Genomic DNA, 16,640 nt, shown 5'->3' on the forward strand with positions numbered 1-16,640 from the left:
AGAATTGAGAGCGACGAAAAAATAAAAACAGATAATTCGAGCTGTTTTCAGACTCCGACTTGGAACATGGCAGCTAAAACGTGCGGTGGAACAAATGTAGTCTAGGGCTACTCGCTTCTTCTGAGGGATTGACTTGATCCTATTTTGAATCGGACACGACATGCCAATCAATCCGCGCGAAGAGGGGAAGCTCGCTGGTTAGTAGCTATAACTAGTTGGTAGTTGCAAATCGATCCCATCGACAGGGTATTTGCTTCTGAGCTGTTGCTGCCGCCTTTCGAAGAATTGTCCCGCAAAAGTTCTTCTTCCCTTCAAGAAAAAAGGATCTACACCGTCGTCGTCATTCAGGGGGGGAGTCCACACGATCGATGGATTGGGGCATCATATCAGGCCGGACGACGATCAACGACGGATTACTGACGGATGAATTGACTGGTTGACACGCAGGTTTCTGGACCTTAACCGCTGATTCAGGGAACGAGGGAAAATCTGAACAAATTTGTTTCGTTTTGCGTCTCATGTTAGGTCCCCGACAACGGTTGACATTTGTGAATTTTGCGAAAGACTAACAACCCTACGCGCGGCTTCCCATAGAAGTTTGTCTGTCTTTCTGTCCCGTTTGTCTGTTGCTTGGCGCGTGTAAACGAGAAGCTTGTCTGCAAAATTGACGGACTGATGCGCGGACGTAAATTGGTGTCTCTTTATGGTTCTTTATTGGGTAGAGGTTGAACGATTCAGATCGTTCTGAAGGGTAGGAAAATAGGAATACGAGATGTAGACTATACTGTATTCTGTTTAGCAATTTTTTGCACATGTGAAAAGGAAAATTGCATAAACAGATCGACAGAAAGCACGTCGATCACCGACATGGGCACATAGAAGGCCGTATTATGTTTTTTTAACTATCACAAGTTTGTTAAGGGATCATAAATAGATCAATTAGAGGTAATGTTCTCGAGTTTCCTTACCTCAGCCAAATGTGAATTTTGATTACACATATAACGCATTCGTAATACGTCAATAGGATAGATGAGTACTGTTCAGGAAAATCATTTAGAAAATGTTATATTGATATCCTTTCTTAAATCTGTACTGCAGTCTATTTTAGAATCGAAGATTATTTTATTTGATCCAATGTTCCAAGACTAGGTTCAAGACTAGACCAACCTAGCCTCGAAACTTTGGATGAAATACAACCTTTTAGACTGTAGGAGCAGCCAACCACTGATGGGAATTAACACGTTCGTCGCCACGGCACCCATATTCGGGTGACGGGTGTATTTCCTGGGGGGCCCCGTCACATCAAAAAGCGTGTGACGCTCTCTTACTTGAGTTTACCGCTCAGCTTCGCCACACGATTCAAATATGGGAGTTCTCCCTCTTTGCTTTCTCTCTCTGAAAATTTCTTTGGGCCCGGCTAGTAAAACTACCAAAATGAGCGTGGCGACGAACGTGTTAATCCTCTAACCTCCCCCCCACCCGCGGGAGCGACCATTTTCTAGACAACCCCTGCTGGTGGTTGTCTCATCAATGGAGTCAAGACCACAGAGAACAGACGTATAAGCTAGTCCCCGAAACCTGTGTTAAAATTCCAACTACCTTTTTGAACCAATTTTTGTTTTTTGGCTGGGCCACCAGATGTCTCCATTCACTCCAAGGAGAACTGTAAAAAAACAGAGAAAAATTAACATAGTTTAATTCAGTTTTCAACAGGTCGTATGAGCTACTTGGAATGTTTCAACAAAATCGCTTTTAAAAGTTCTAAACACCCCTTATAAATGTTGCATAATGGATTTTTTCTTGGAACATTTTTTTTTGAGCTTTAAACAATGGGATGCAAGAGTGATACTTGAAAGTAGCCCTCTTCAAGATGCCTAGAATCTGCTGGGCAAGACTGATTGTCAAGAATGTTCCTATTTGACTGGAAATAGCCGATGCGTTCTCTGACTCCAATAACTGACCAAAAACTTATTCCAAATAAGCTGTTAGTAATTTTGACTGCCTCAGTATTACAAAAATAAAGAAAATGATTTTTTTTCAGTCAAAAGAAACTCTCATTGGATTTATCTAGCAAAATAGGAGCCATCTATTAAAATTTGAGAGAGACGTTGGTTCAATTTTTCATGAGTTCATATACGATTTCGCCTTTTCGAAAACTGGTCACTTTGAAAATTGATTTGTAACTTTTGAACGCCGCAACAGATGGCACTGTTATAGAGTAAGGTGGGGTAAAAGTACGAGTCGGGTAAAAGTACGTTTTAAGATGATCACAAACTGAGAACAGCAAAATTCAAAACTCTGGCGTGGATTACCAATGATTTAGACTGCTTACATCCAGACATAATTTTTTTTCGTAGAAGTTGAAAATACTCCGAAAAATGAGGTAAAGTAGCATTTTTGCATAAAGCATGGATCACTACAAATCTGGACACATTAAAATAGGTCTATCTCGGAGCTATGTAAACGAAAAAAAAAATGTTTTGTGCTCAAATTGTAGGGTTTTTCCTGCACTTTTAAGGAAAAATAATAAAAAAAATATTCCGATGTTGTTTTGATGAAATTTCGTACTTTTCGTCGAGAACCACTCATCTAAGTTTGGACACCCTATTCACTGACCTCATCGGCCATTTTGTTCCACAATCTCTTCATCTATGTTGCATCCCGAGTCGTCCTACCATTCTTCTTCATCTTCTGATTAACAAGTTATTGGCAAGAACGAATTTGAAGTTGATGAGGACATCACTCCGACCAGTGGCTTTGTACAATTTTTGGTCAGGAAGCCTCCTCAAATCAGATTTCGCGATTTTTAAACCACACCACGTCGGGTTTTGAACGTGCGTGTCCAAAATAAATTTTCGTCTCGCGGCTTCTATCACGTGTAACTTTTTTGGAACAAAACGAATCGTAATGAAATTTTCAGCACTGATAGAGGAAACTTTTCCGAACAAAGTACTGTCAAAAAATTCCAGATCCGACAACTAGGAGCGCTATGGTATAATAAACAGTGCGACCAGATTTCTGATGATCCATGCTTTATATGATGTAATATTTAAAATAACGGCAAACTTGTTTGAGCAAACTAAATTCTGGCTTTCGAAGAAAGTGTTAACGTGTCTGTTAAGTTATTTTCAACCACTTTCGAATGCCGAAGAAAGAATTTCGTTAATATGTTTCTGTTTAGACAATTAGTGGAGAACTTCGAATTCACTCAGGTTATTCGCCTATGTTTAGGATTTGTATAAGAAATGAACACAGAAGCTGCTGCGGTAGGCAACGATTGATATAAAACAATTTTCCTCTTGACTTCATGCAGAAATGTGGAATTTTAAAAGGTCGTACTTTTACCTCACATCATTCGAACTTTTGCCCCAGAGGTGGGGTAAGAGTACGTTTCGATAGCAGTTAGGCATTTTCATAACTGCTATCAAATGCGTCGAGCGATAAGCTTCGCAATTTTTTAGAAGAGAGATAAAAGTCTAAGGAATCAAATGCATCTCTTAATTTTTTTGGAAAAAGAACTGCAAAATTTTCTAAAAATAGTATAGCACTAAGTCTTTTAACTTATTTTTTCTGAACAAAGCATTTGAAATTTTACACACTTTTTTTTGAAGATTTTTTGTTCAAGCTTGTATGTCTGTTCTCTGTGGCAAAGCCTCGGACTGTTTAAGGAGGCGAAGATTGTGACAATAAACTTTTTTTTAGTAGGGCTCTGAAAAGGCTGATTGATCATGACATCGGAGGCAAGAGTGAGAACACTGCAAAGAGAACACTGTTTCACTGATGGCGACGAAACATCCTCATTTCTCTCAAAAACTATTTACATTGACTTTGCACTTTTTATTTTCTAGTTTCTAAGATGAGATGAGATCCAATATAAAAATCCCATAATATGTTTTTCTTGTTTTGCTTGAATAAATGTGGTCATGCATAATTTTACTGGGGAGCTCGAGTCTTTATGTCAGTAGTGCTTCTAAAATCATAGCACCTTTGGCACAGTAAACTTTTCAGTGCATTTTCGGCACAGAGATTTTTTAAATAGGCATAGGATTTTTACAACCTTCTCTGTGGGTGTACGTTAGAATAGTTTTGAGTGATTTATAGCTATGTCTTTGAATTTAAATTTGAACAATTTGAAAGTATTTCACCGAGGCTTAGTTCAAAAATTGTTTAAGATATTTTTTTCATCTTTTTATTATCACTATTACTTAAATTAGACATACGTACCACTGATCACACTGACATGAAACTTAGAACAAAAATTCAACCATTTTCTGTCTAATTTATTTTGTCAGATTGTAAACCGTGTTATTGAATCTCAAAGCTGTAGTGAACATCCCTATACTGGCTAGCCGAGCTCTGTGGTCTAAGTGTCAAGTCATCGCTAAGTTCACTACCACTTCCGAGGACGCAAGTCAGTCTTCTTCGAGTTGCCGGTGGTTGAAATAGGCTGGGGCTCGGCTAGTCTGGTGTTGAAAAAATGAGTAGTGTTTTACAAGATTTTGTAGATCCTAAAACCTACTGGTTCAACACTCCCGGAAAACTAGCTCAGCAGCAGGAGACCCTTGAACTGTGTCTCAGGGTCGGCCTACTACTGGGTACCCGGAGGGAACGCGGAACAAAATTTAAGGAGCTAACTGTGGTGTTTCTTGCTAAATCAATAAAAGTTTAATTTGAATTGAAACCGAAAGATTTAATTCCTTACCAAATTCTGGGGTTTTATTTCTCGTTTCGAGAAGTGTGGGTGTGGGTGTGTGGTGTGGTTCAGGGGTATTTCACGAGCTTTTATGGGGTTCAATAGTACCTAACGTCGACGGTTTTCTACGTTGGCGCGCTTACCGGATTCTGGCTGTAGCTCTGCTCTCGATGATTTTCGGGTTCTGGATGGGTGGGAACGTGGCTGATTTGGGCATAACTTGGAGGATGTTGCGCTCTGAGGATGGTTGGCAATGGCGTCTTCCCTCTTTGATGCAATTGGCGGACCACAGCAAGGCCGCATTGGTCGCGCCGAGAGGGGGTCTCCTTAGGAATTAAGGCACTTGTGCCTGAGACAACTCTCCTTTGCGTTGATGGTTCCTCGGAACCAGAGAGTGCGAGTCCTTTACGAGTAAGGCGTAGCCAGTCTAGGACTGACTAGGCCGACTCGTGCGTAGTGTGAGGATTCTCGGGTGAAATTTGATCCAAGATCAAATAAATCAACCATTCTGCGGTTAGTGGACAACCATATCGATCATTAATGTTATCATTACCTGAATGATCCAAAAGATCGACACTAAAGGCCACATACAAAAAAAAACGAACTTATTTTTGAACACTCACAACATTAACACACGAACGCCAAGATGGAAATGACTCATAACGGAAGCTGAGTCATTTCCCTCTTCTTTACTCTTATGCCAACCTCCGATTATGCCACCCAAGATGGAGGACCACCCCTCCCTGTTCGTGGTACTATGAACGCCTTATTTTGAAGCCCGCCTGCTTAAATTTAACAAATTCTTTTTTTGTATATTTTTTTTGAAATTAAAGAAAAACTAGCTAATATAATTAAAAATTCCCTATTTTCCTAAACAATTAACAAAATACACTACAGTTTACATCAAACACTAAGCAACACTGAAAAAACATCTAATGCGTTTTGTTACAATGGTTACAATCCGCAATACCGACGACAGGTGGCGAACCTGAAAAATGTGACAAAAATGCTCTGTAGGAAAAATTTACCTGTTTAGACCGATTTTATCGTACAAATTGCCTGTTTTTTTTTTAAGTTTGGTGTCATTTCCTAACTGGGATAGCATTTCTTCAAATCGATCGATGCGCACTCTGGAATCGATATTGCGTACGGTAGGAAAATTATCCAGAATACGAAATCGAGTGTCCAGTCATTATGGTCAGTGTACGTACTACCTTTGATTGAACCAGTGTGATTATTTTCGATTTGGATTTTTGAAATATTCCAAATATATACGATTTGCGGTTTATATTTCAGGCTCCTGATCTCAACCTAAAATTCGTATGATGATCACAATTTGAGAACGAATAATTCAATAATCACGATTCATAACTCATTTTTCAAAATTGCTTTTTCTGGATTCCAAATTCTAAAATCGAAATTGTGAAGTTCTTTATACTTTGAAGATTTCATTGTTCTTAATACTAGCTTAATAATAGCTTCCATCGTAGATTGTACTGCCTTGCAAAATGATATCGATCAGCTCCTGATGTGGTGCAACGAAAACGAAATGGCCGTTAACATTAAGAAATGTAAAGTAGTTTCATTTATTCGGTGTCTGACTACTATCAAATTTAGCTACGCGATTGGTTCGACTGTCCTTGAGCGGGTTAGTTCTATTCGTGACTTAGGTGTGGTAGTTGATAGCAAACTAAGATTCAACGAACATGTTTCACTAACTGCAGCCAAAGCATTTTCTGTCCTGGGCTTCATTCGTCGCAACGCAGCATTTATCACTGACGTTTATGCTCTCAAATCTTTATACTGCTCATTGGTGCGTAGTGTACTTGAGTACGCAGTGCCAGTTTAGGCACCGTATCACGTCACAGATGCCCTCAAACTAGAAAGAGTCCAAAAATACTTTATACGATTCGCTCTTCGCCAGCTTCCTTGGACTAATCCTGCTGAGCTGCCACCGTATCCTTCACGCTGCTTGTTAATTGGCTTAGAAATGCTTTCGGCTAGACGCCTTAAATTACAGCGAATATTTATATTTGACCTTCTTACGAATCGTATCAATTTCTCAGCTTTGCTTTTAAATATCAATATTAACATCCCTTCCCGTAATCTCCGAAACCATGTTGGACTTGTGTTACCATTTAACAGGACAAGCTATGGATACAACAATCCACTCAGTACTTGTATTCGAGCTTTTAATGTTGTTTTTGAATTGTATGACTTTAATATAAATAAGAATGTCTTTGTGAATAGAATTAAGAATTTAGATTAAGATTCAGTCTGTACGATTAATTTCGAAGACGAAGAATAAATAAATAAATAAAGCCGCAATTATGAATTTTGAATAAAAAATCCTTAATTTGCCATTCCTATATGAGTTCAAAATCTTGATATAGAAAAAATAGAAAGTTCGTTCTCAAAAATAGTTTATTTCATATTCGTGCTACTTATCTCGAAAATATGAAATATGCATTCGAATTTTGAGTTTTGAACTCGGAATTGTGAAAATCGAATTCAAAGTTGTGGTTTAAAATTCACAATCCACAAACAGTTAATTGTGACTTTTCCATCCAGAATTCAGATTACAGAATTCACAATTCAAAATCCATTATTCACAATTTAGAATTAAAAATTTACAATATCAAATGAAAAATTTCAAATTTGGGATATGAAATTCTTAAGTACGAATTTTCAATTATTAATTTATTCATTTTAAATTCAAAATCTGAACTCGGAGCAAAGAGTGGAAAAATGTAAACTTTAATAGCAAAATTCGAATTTGTGTATTCTGAAATGTGAAAAATTAAAACTGAAAAATAAACTCCGAACTCACAATTTGAATACAGAGTTTGTAATCATTTAAAAGAATTTACGAAGTTTGAATAATGAATTATGAATAATTAATTTGGAGTTATTCATTTCAAATTTTTGTTCTGAATTCTGACTTCAAGTTAAGATCATAAATCTTTGAAAAAATAAGAGTAAAATCAAAAAAATCACTCAACTGTAAATAAAAATATACATTTCAAAGAAAATAACTGAAACAAAACATTACGCCAAAATAATATGCCATATGAGAATTTTCTGGAAAATAAATTCTCTACATGATTTTTTTTAAATTAAAAAAATTATATATTTTTTCTAATAAATTAATTAAGGGTTCAAATTTTGTTTTTTTTTGGGTATTTTTGTGCATATTTTCACTCATATCTCATATCAGGGTCGTAGGAAGGCCCGGCTCATGAGGAGGGTTTTGGTGAATATTTTTTTCCTATTACATTTTTGATTGGACAAGCATACACACAAAATAGTGGGAAAAAGTATTTAGGTACTATCTCACTATTCAAGTTAAAGAAATTTTACATTTAAAGTTATTTGAATAAATATTTAAAAACTAAAAAAAAATAGTTCTAGGAGATGCTAATTTTTTTCATGAAACTTTAACAAATTTGGGGACTTGTGATATAGCTCAGTTAGCAAGTCAGAGCTGACGTCCGTGAGTCCGAGCCCAAGTTGCACTGTTGCACTGGATTGGTTTTTAATGTATGTTCGCCAAATGCATCGTTGATAAAATTTGCAAATGACACAAAGATGTTAAAACGACTATAATCGAAAAAAAAAATTACTGAAAAAAAAACTTTTTGAATTTACTTATCACAAGTATAACAATTTAATGAAAATGTAGGTATTAAATATTCAAGAATAAGAGTAAACTTTAGGTTTAAAGTTCATATAAGGATAGTTTCGTTAGAGAATCTGCAACATAAATAATGTTGAATGTCAAATAAAATTTCTAGCTGAATTTCTTCTAGGATTAAATACAAGTTCTTTTAACAACAAAAATGTTCAATAATTGTTTTATATTTCATAAATAAACCCTGTGAATATAGTTTCAGTTTCTTTTTCAAAAAACAAACTCTTTGACTTGAAACCAGATCTTATTCAATATTTGTTATTTTCGATAGGTTTGTGTTTCTCACTGACTCTGATTTCATTTAAAAACTTAATTTTAAACCAAGAATCAAAGTTATGAAGCAGCGATCTCCTTCAACTTCAATCCTTAGTGAAATTATCATATTGATATTTCAATCTTGATTATAAAACTTAACTTTGAGCTGAGTCTGAATACGAATTTTAAATTTTAATTTCGAATCTGTATTATGCATTTTGAACCTTAATTCAAAATCTGAATGTTAATTCCAGATGAATGTTTCTATGAATTCAAACCTTAAAAATCTTTACTTCATTCTGGATATATGAGTTTCACAATAAGTATTCAATTATTTACTCATAATTCAACTTGTTAATTCGAACGAAAATTTTGAACGATTAAATCGTTTCAGATTTTCAGAGACTCATTAAACTTTCTTATGCTTAAATTACGCTTATGAATCGTAAAAATGGTTTCCAATTCCAATGGTTTGAGTTGAAAATATTTTCTTTTCATATTCCGAAATTATGGGTTTCGAGTATGAAACATCCATCTTATTTTAGTTCGCTTTGCAAAACCATAATTCGAAACAGGATTCTATCCCAATGATGATCGAAAATAAAGATCAAGAAGAATAAACTGGGTATCTACTTACTAGTAATTTTCGGGCTATTTTATATTAAAATCTTTCATAAACCGGGCATATCGTTTCAAAACTTTCTCCAGAATCCAGCCAATACTCAGGCAAATTTCGGAAGTTTTCCATCAAAATCAAGAGGATAAACACTTGAAAAATTATTTTATTTTTATCGAAACAAATCAGCCGGTTTTGAACCATAATTAAGGCTTCCGAAAATTCGTTTTTGTTTATTTTGACAAAATTTGTTCAACAATTTTTTCGAACGCATGATACATAATTCTAAGGTCTGAATTGAAATTTTTGTTTGCAAGTTAATTGAAAACATCTGCGCAAAATCTGGGTAATTTGGCAAGCTTTGTCTAACTTTTTGGAGTCTGTTAGAGTTTTTGAAGGCTAGCTATTGGGTTTATGTGTTTATGTGTGGTTTATGTGAAAATAACTTTATAATCAGGCACGAAAACTACGATTTTTTGTTTTCATTCTTGTATAACGAACAACAGTAAAATTTGAGATACTAGATAGATTCAACGAAATTGGATAATATTATCGAAATAAAACTAAAATTTGGATTTTAAGAATCGGCAGTTACAAATGAGAAACAGCGCTGGAAACCAAGAATTGAATCTCTTTTATAAAGAAAGATTTTTTTCCAGTAATATCAGAATACTGGCCAAAACTCCAAATATCAAATATTTTTGAAATTTTAAATTTTTCACAATTTAAGAAATATAAAATAACTTCAATATGCCGAAGTGTTTTGCCGATATGAGGATTTTACAATGGTGTTTTTCCGTAGGTTTTCTGTTCAAAACTTTTTATAGCATTCTAAATTTTAAAGCTTTCTAAATTTATCAGTCAAAACGTTCGAAAAATAATTTAAACTTTGCGAACGGCTTGGAAGATTAAAAAAAATTTCATAATTGAAATTTTCGGGTTTTTATCTAGGGGCAAAATGCCTTTTAAACGCAATTTTGGTCCTATAATCGACATAATTGACCAAATTACCTCCGTTTTCATGAGATTCATTCAAAACATGTTTTTCAAACTTACCTCTTTATTTTATACCAATAAATGTTATAAAAAGTATTTATTTATTTTTCTGCGGCTATGAGAGTTGTCCAGATTATTTTCTGAAAAAAATAAATGTCATTTTGAGTGAAGAAAAAATATTATTATTAATGCTGAACTACTGACATTTTTGCTCTCAAAAGAACAAATGCTTCATTTGCCTTCAACTAATGATGCCTCCAAAAAACCTAGCCAAACTTTGATTTCTGTTTAGGTAAAGCCAAACCTAACGAAGTCAAATATTTGAAAGCATTTGCGTTGGTTTTTTTTTATCGTCGTTTTGTTTAACTGGAAATGACACAAACTGTTTGCCGCACCATTGCTGGCAGCAAGATAAATCGAACCAACCATCACCTATCTCAAATGGCACCAGGATGGCGCCTCCACACCCACAACCGTTTTAAAATGTGTCCACAAAATTGAAATCGCAAATGACTCAATCAGCTTGGCGTCTTCTACCTCAGGGGTTTTCAAGGGGTCTATCTTCCAAATGATTTGTCACCTTCGTTTGCTCAACGATCGTCAGAACACCTGACACTCAAAATCAACTAATATTAAAAAATATAGTTGAACGCACCGCAAATATTGACTTTTGAGTTCGCGGGACCAGGTCTACGATTTTCGGAGATTTTTGGCCGGTGGCAACATCGTTTAGCAAATGCAAATGATTGTTGATTATTGGATTGCTTATTTTGAAATCAATTAGCGCCACCCGCGAGTAGCCATCATGGTTGGAAACCTTGCGTTCAAGAAAATATTTATTTATGCTAATTTTAAGATCTCTTCGCATGCCTTCAAGGGGTTTTCTGGGATCGCAAAGTGGTCCCACCACATAATTTAATTAAATAATGTTTATTTTATCAATTCCCTCTTGCCAAATCGAAGCATGGGCGATTGGAGATTTTTTTCTTCAATTTAGGGTATAATTGAGAGTCGCTTATCGTAACGAGTACGGCAAGTACGGTTCACACGATATAGTGGATTTATGTTTTTTTTTCTGTTTCATTGCAGATACCCGGGAGACGGCCTTCGTACACGCTATTACGGCCGCTGGGATTACTTATGCGGTGACCAAGGCCTGCACCATGGGTGACCTGGTGGAATGTTCCTGCCAAAACCACATGAAGAAAACGGTTCAAAATTATCCGAGCCTGGGTACGATGGATTCGAATAGTCGCAGACGGCCAGCGGTCAATCGAAATCCGCCTGCTAATCCCAATAATCTGGGCAACAGACGGGGCACCAAGAAGCCAAAAACCATCAATCGAAGGATGAGTCCACGGAATACTATGCTGATCACATCCTACAGTAATGCCAATCCGAATCAGTACAATAATCTGCCGGTGGCCAGTAGGAAGGAGATCGTTAAGTCGTTGCAGCATCCGAAATCCATGACTGGAGGAACGAAAGGGCAGGACGGGACCTGGGAGTGGGGTGGATGTGATGATAATGTCAATTTTGGGTTTCGGAAGTCCAAAGATTTCCTGGATGCTCGGTTACGGAGAAAAAGTGACATCCGTACGCTGGTTAAACTGCATAACAACAATGCTGGGCGATTGGTAGGTTTATAATAACTTATAATACAGTATCTTCTTTGGACCTTTAAAACAATCGGCATCTCTGAAAATTTGCAAATTTATAGTGAAAACTCTCCCCTATCTGAAGCACTATTAATGAAAAACGATCAGGAGGTCTACAACAGATTTTTTTTTTTTAATTTGGGAACAATATACACGAGCAAAATTTTCAGGTCTTCGCTAATAATTTTTCCTAAGAACTTCAAATTTTATATTTTTCAGCTAAGATAAGATTCTTTCAAAAATCAATTATAACTTCAAAACTTTTCATAAAAAAGATTTTAGCAAAAATTCTGGCAAAAAAAACTAAATTTCGAAGAAAATTTGAAAATTTAGAATAATTTCACTAGCTTACAGCATTTTTTAACTAAGTTAGCTGAAGATCATTTTAATGTGAAATCGGGCGCTGAATGCAAAAATGAAATTCAAAATTTTTTTAGGGAAAATTTTGTTTAATCGACAGTTCAAGACTCGATGATAACATTAAAAATATCTGGTTTTCTACTAACTGTGAACGTCAGTTTAAAACAAAGATTTCATGTGGTTATTTATCAAAATCGGTTAAAAATTGAAGAAGTTATAGTTATTTTACTAAAGCAGAGATATTTGCATTTTGGAATAATTCATTGAACTGCAGTGAACTAATCTTAATATAGGAAGAATTAAACATGATAAATTTCACTTGCTCAGAGCTTAAATTGATCATTTACTTACCAGAAGGTCATACGGCAAATTTTAATAAGATCTGACCACGGGGAGGGTTGCTTGAGTTTTAAGCGTGAAGGGATTTAAAGCAGGGATGAGCAACACGCGGCCCGCGGGCCGCATGTGGCCCGCAAGACCCTTTTGTGCGGCCCGCGAAGCTTTTTTCAAATTGTTATACCTTTACTTTTTTCTACAATGGATTGTTAGGAAAATTTATATAAATTGATCAAATATCCGCTTATCTGAAGCTGCCCCACAATCATTCTGATTGTTAACTTTTTCCTGGCTTTTTAAGAATTGATTTTATTCTGTTAAATATATGGCATAAATGAATATTGTTTATTGACATAGCTTAATATTGGAGTTTTTAATATTTATGATACATTTTTAATATACATAATTTAGCTCCCAACACTTTGAAAAGCAAAATCCATTAAAGTGAGTCGGAAGAGCAGCCAATAATCGAAAGAAACACATGATCAAATAAACTTTGAAGCCCGGTAGTGAAGTAATTATTTTCAATTTCGTTTCAAGAGAAAATAAAATTGTTTTATAAAACATATGCTCAGTAGTATTGTCTATCCAATTCGAAAAAAAGGCTTGTTCAAATACTGGCGAAAAGAAAACTTAAAACCAAAAACTTTTGATATGTTTTTTGTTTCTGAATATTTACAAAAATTACAAAAGTTTAATAATAAAGCCTGGGTAAACGATTTAAGATTTTTTATCCACATGAATCAACAGGCATCGAAGTAGCGAAAAAAAACTGGTTCTTGAAAAAACAAGAAATAAGTATCTGAAATTCTGTGATTCGACCCAAAAGGTCCTAAAAGATTAACTGTGATGCTTTTTCCAAAATTTGATAGAAAATATATCACAAACATCGTTAAATTGAGTTATTGCACGAGTTATAAGTGCTTTCCGCATTACCAAAGTTATAATACAGCTTAAGAAATCCAATCTCAATGATATCTAAATAAGATTAATTAAAAAAATCTAGATAAAAAAAACTAGAATCAAGATGTAGTTTTGAAGATAGTTGCTAAAATATGTGAAATTTAACATATTTCTGTGATTTCAACCTTGCTCAATATCTCAATGCAATGATCTTCAATTTGTAAAAAGGGGTTTTTACGTTTGTTTATAAATAATTTAGGCTACGAGGACAAATTTCAATTGTAGAAAAAAAAACACAGAAAGTCAATTTGCAATTCAAAGTCCAACGCTAAAAATACGGTAGTTTCTTTAAATATATATTTTTCACACTCTTAGCACAGAGAACAGACGTCCAAGTTCGAATCAAAAATCTTCAAAAAAGTGTGTAAAATTTCAAATCCTGACATCCAAAAAATACGTTGAAAATTCACTTGAAACAGTGCAATCAATTGCGCCAAGTTACAAATCAAATTTTCAAGTGTCCAGTTTTCGAAAATGCGTGATTGTATTTGAATTTATTATTAAATAAACTCATGCCGCTCTAAAATAGACGGGTTTAACGTATTTCTAGGTAGATGCAATCAGGGTTGATTTTGCCTGGATAAAATTTAACATTTTCTGATAAGTGAAAATTTTTTTTTCTTAATTTACGTAACGTTTCGGGTTATTTTCCTTCAACCATTATCAGATATCTCCCAGAGTAACCCGATACGTTACATAAATATAAAAAATAAAAAAAGTTGTTTCACTCACCGAAAAAGTCAATAAGTAAAAACCGTATAAAAAGTACCGGTGAATTGAAGTAACTAACAGTTTTATAATAAGTTTTTGCACTTCTGTAACGTCAGAGGCTATATCCAGTCAGTTAGGAATATTCTTGAAGATCAGTTTTACCTATCAGAACTGATTTTAGACATCTCAAAGGGGGTTACTTTCAAGTATCACTGTTGCATCCCATTGTCAAAAATTTAACACTTCTAGCTTGAAGGAAATAGCGATTAACTTTTAAAATATTTTTCCATTATACAACCAGGCGAAAATGTTACAAAACTTTAACGACAATTTTCTTGAAACATGCAAAACAGTTCATACGACCTGTTCAAAACTGACCGAAATTTATTTTGGAGACATCTGGTGGCCCAGCCAAAAAAGAAAAATTGGTTTAAAACGATCATTGAAAATTTTACACAAGTTTCGTGAGCTAGCTTGATCGTCTGTTCTCTGTGCTTTTACTTATCACTGTGGTAAGCTACAGGAGATTTTTTAAGTGATAACGAACAGTATCATCGGTTTTAACAAGAGTAATTTAAGAACAAATGTTCACCAAGAATTTTAAGCTATAAATATTATGTGAAGCTTCGCTAATTATTAAAAAAAATGTTATTTCAAGTGCGGCCCGCCGACTAGAATTCAAATTTAGATTGGCCCGTTGATTCAAAAGGTTGCTCACCCCTGATTTAAAGGTATTTTGCACGAGAGAAAAAAAATATTGGTTTTCTTTTAAAACTTTTTTCATCATTGACTGGTTGTTTTTAAAGAATATTTTATTTAAAGCCTTAATCGAGACAAATAATTCACCCGAAGACTGCAAAACGATTGGATTCAAACAAAAAAGTTATTGCAGTTTAAAACGTAAAATGTAGGTACTCATTACGTGTAAGACGACAATTTACGGCCAAAATACAATCTCTGAGCCGCCATTACTATTTTGTTTTAAGTCCAATCGTGTTGCAGTTTTTGGGTTAAATAAGGCTTTAAGAAAAAATATTCATAAAACGCAATCAGTCAATGAAGAAAAAAGTTGTTAATAAAAACCAGTGTTTTTGCTAATCTCGTTCAAAATACCTTAAAATCCCATTCACTCTTGAGACTCGAGAAACGTCTCGAGTCCTGGTCAGATCTTACTGAAATTGCCATTTGATATTTCGGTAAGTTAATGATTTTAGCTTGGAGCGAGAAAGATTTATCTTGTTTCATTCTGCCTATATTGAGATTAGTACTCTACGGTTAGTTAAATTATTCAAAAATACAAATATTACTGTTTTAGTAAAATAACCATAATTTCTTTAATTTCTAAAACCTTCCGTATGAGCCACTTCAAATAAACAAAATTAGAAAAAAAACAATTCTGTTGATCATGAGCAAAACTGAAATTCAGATGATCGATGATAGTAAATTTATTCACCTTATATATGCAAAAAAAATTTAAATTAATGTTATGACGTCCGAAGGATTTGAATATAAATAAGTACAAGTACTTTTTTTCTAAAATTTCATGTTTGAGACATAACTCAAAAAATGTTCTACTGAGATTTTTTAAATTTCATTTTTGGATTCAGCGCTCGGTTTTACATTAAAAATTTGGGTCAGTCGATGAAGTTCACGATTTTCTGTAAATTTGTGTTATTATTTAGAACTAGTCGTAAAAATATTGGCAGCACTGTAAAAAATTAACAGAAGCCTGGAAATAAAAGTGTCTTCTCTATTATTATATCTATCGCAGTCAGAGTTGAGTGAAGTAATTTCAATTTAATCATTTATCAATAAATTGATGCTTCCTGGTGTAAGTATTAAACCTACCACTCCCACCGGCGTGTAAGAGATTCCCTTTTCTAGGCCTCAGGGCGGCACGCTTACAATCAAAATCGCAAGGAGCTTCCAGAATGCACTCAGAAAAAACCCCAAAATTGCACTTCTCGACAATATTGTTTTTATTTATTGTATGCACTGCACGGATTTTTACAAAAAAGGGCACGATACCTGGAGGGCCAAGCCCTTTGTGGATGCTGCCGATCCTGGTAAGAGGTGTCGGTAAGGCTGACGTAGACGCGTCAGCTAGTGGACTAACCGATGACGATGGCGGACCCTTTTCCTCCAATACAGCGTCGATCCGGCTTGGTTTAGTTAGACAGTGGCCTTTCAAGTCACGGGTGGTCCACTGTCTTGGGTCAATCGTGGGGTTCGGGGATGTACAATCGACCGGTACTTTCGATCGTGAGTTAACCGTGGTCGTGGCGGTTATTCCCGTCGCTATTGGTGGAAGAATGGGATTCCGTCCACTCTATACTGTGTCCCAAATAAAGGGGTCCTGTA

At 35.1% G+C, this 16,640-nt stretch overlaps 1 protein-coding gene across 1 annotated transcript in view; it reads left to right on the forward strand.

The window, feature by feature from the left end:
- Positions 1 to 16,640, forward strand: part of LOC129748635 (protein Wnt-6) — an 84,815-nt gene that overhangs the window by 48,316 nt on the left and 19,859 nt on the right. The window contains exon 3 of the mRNA XM_055743298.1: positions 11,341 to 11,888. Within this exon, the coding sequence (XP_055599273.1) occupies positions 11,341 to 11,888 (548 nt within the window). The remainder of the gene's footprint in view (positions 1 to 11,340; positions 11,889 to 16,640) is intronic.

The sequence above is a fragment of the Uranotaenia lowii genome, chromosome 2 (assembly GCF_029784155.1).
Source record: "Uranotaenia lowii strain MFRU-FL chromosome 2, ASM2978415v1, whole genome shotgun sequence".
Lineage (NCBI taxonomy): Eukaryota > Metazoa > Arthropoda > Insecta > Diptera > Culicidae > Uranotaenia > Uranotaenia lowii.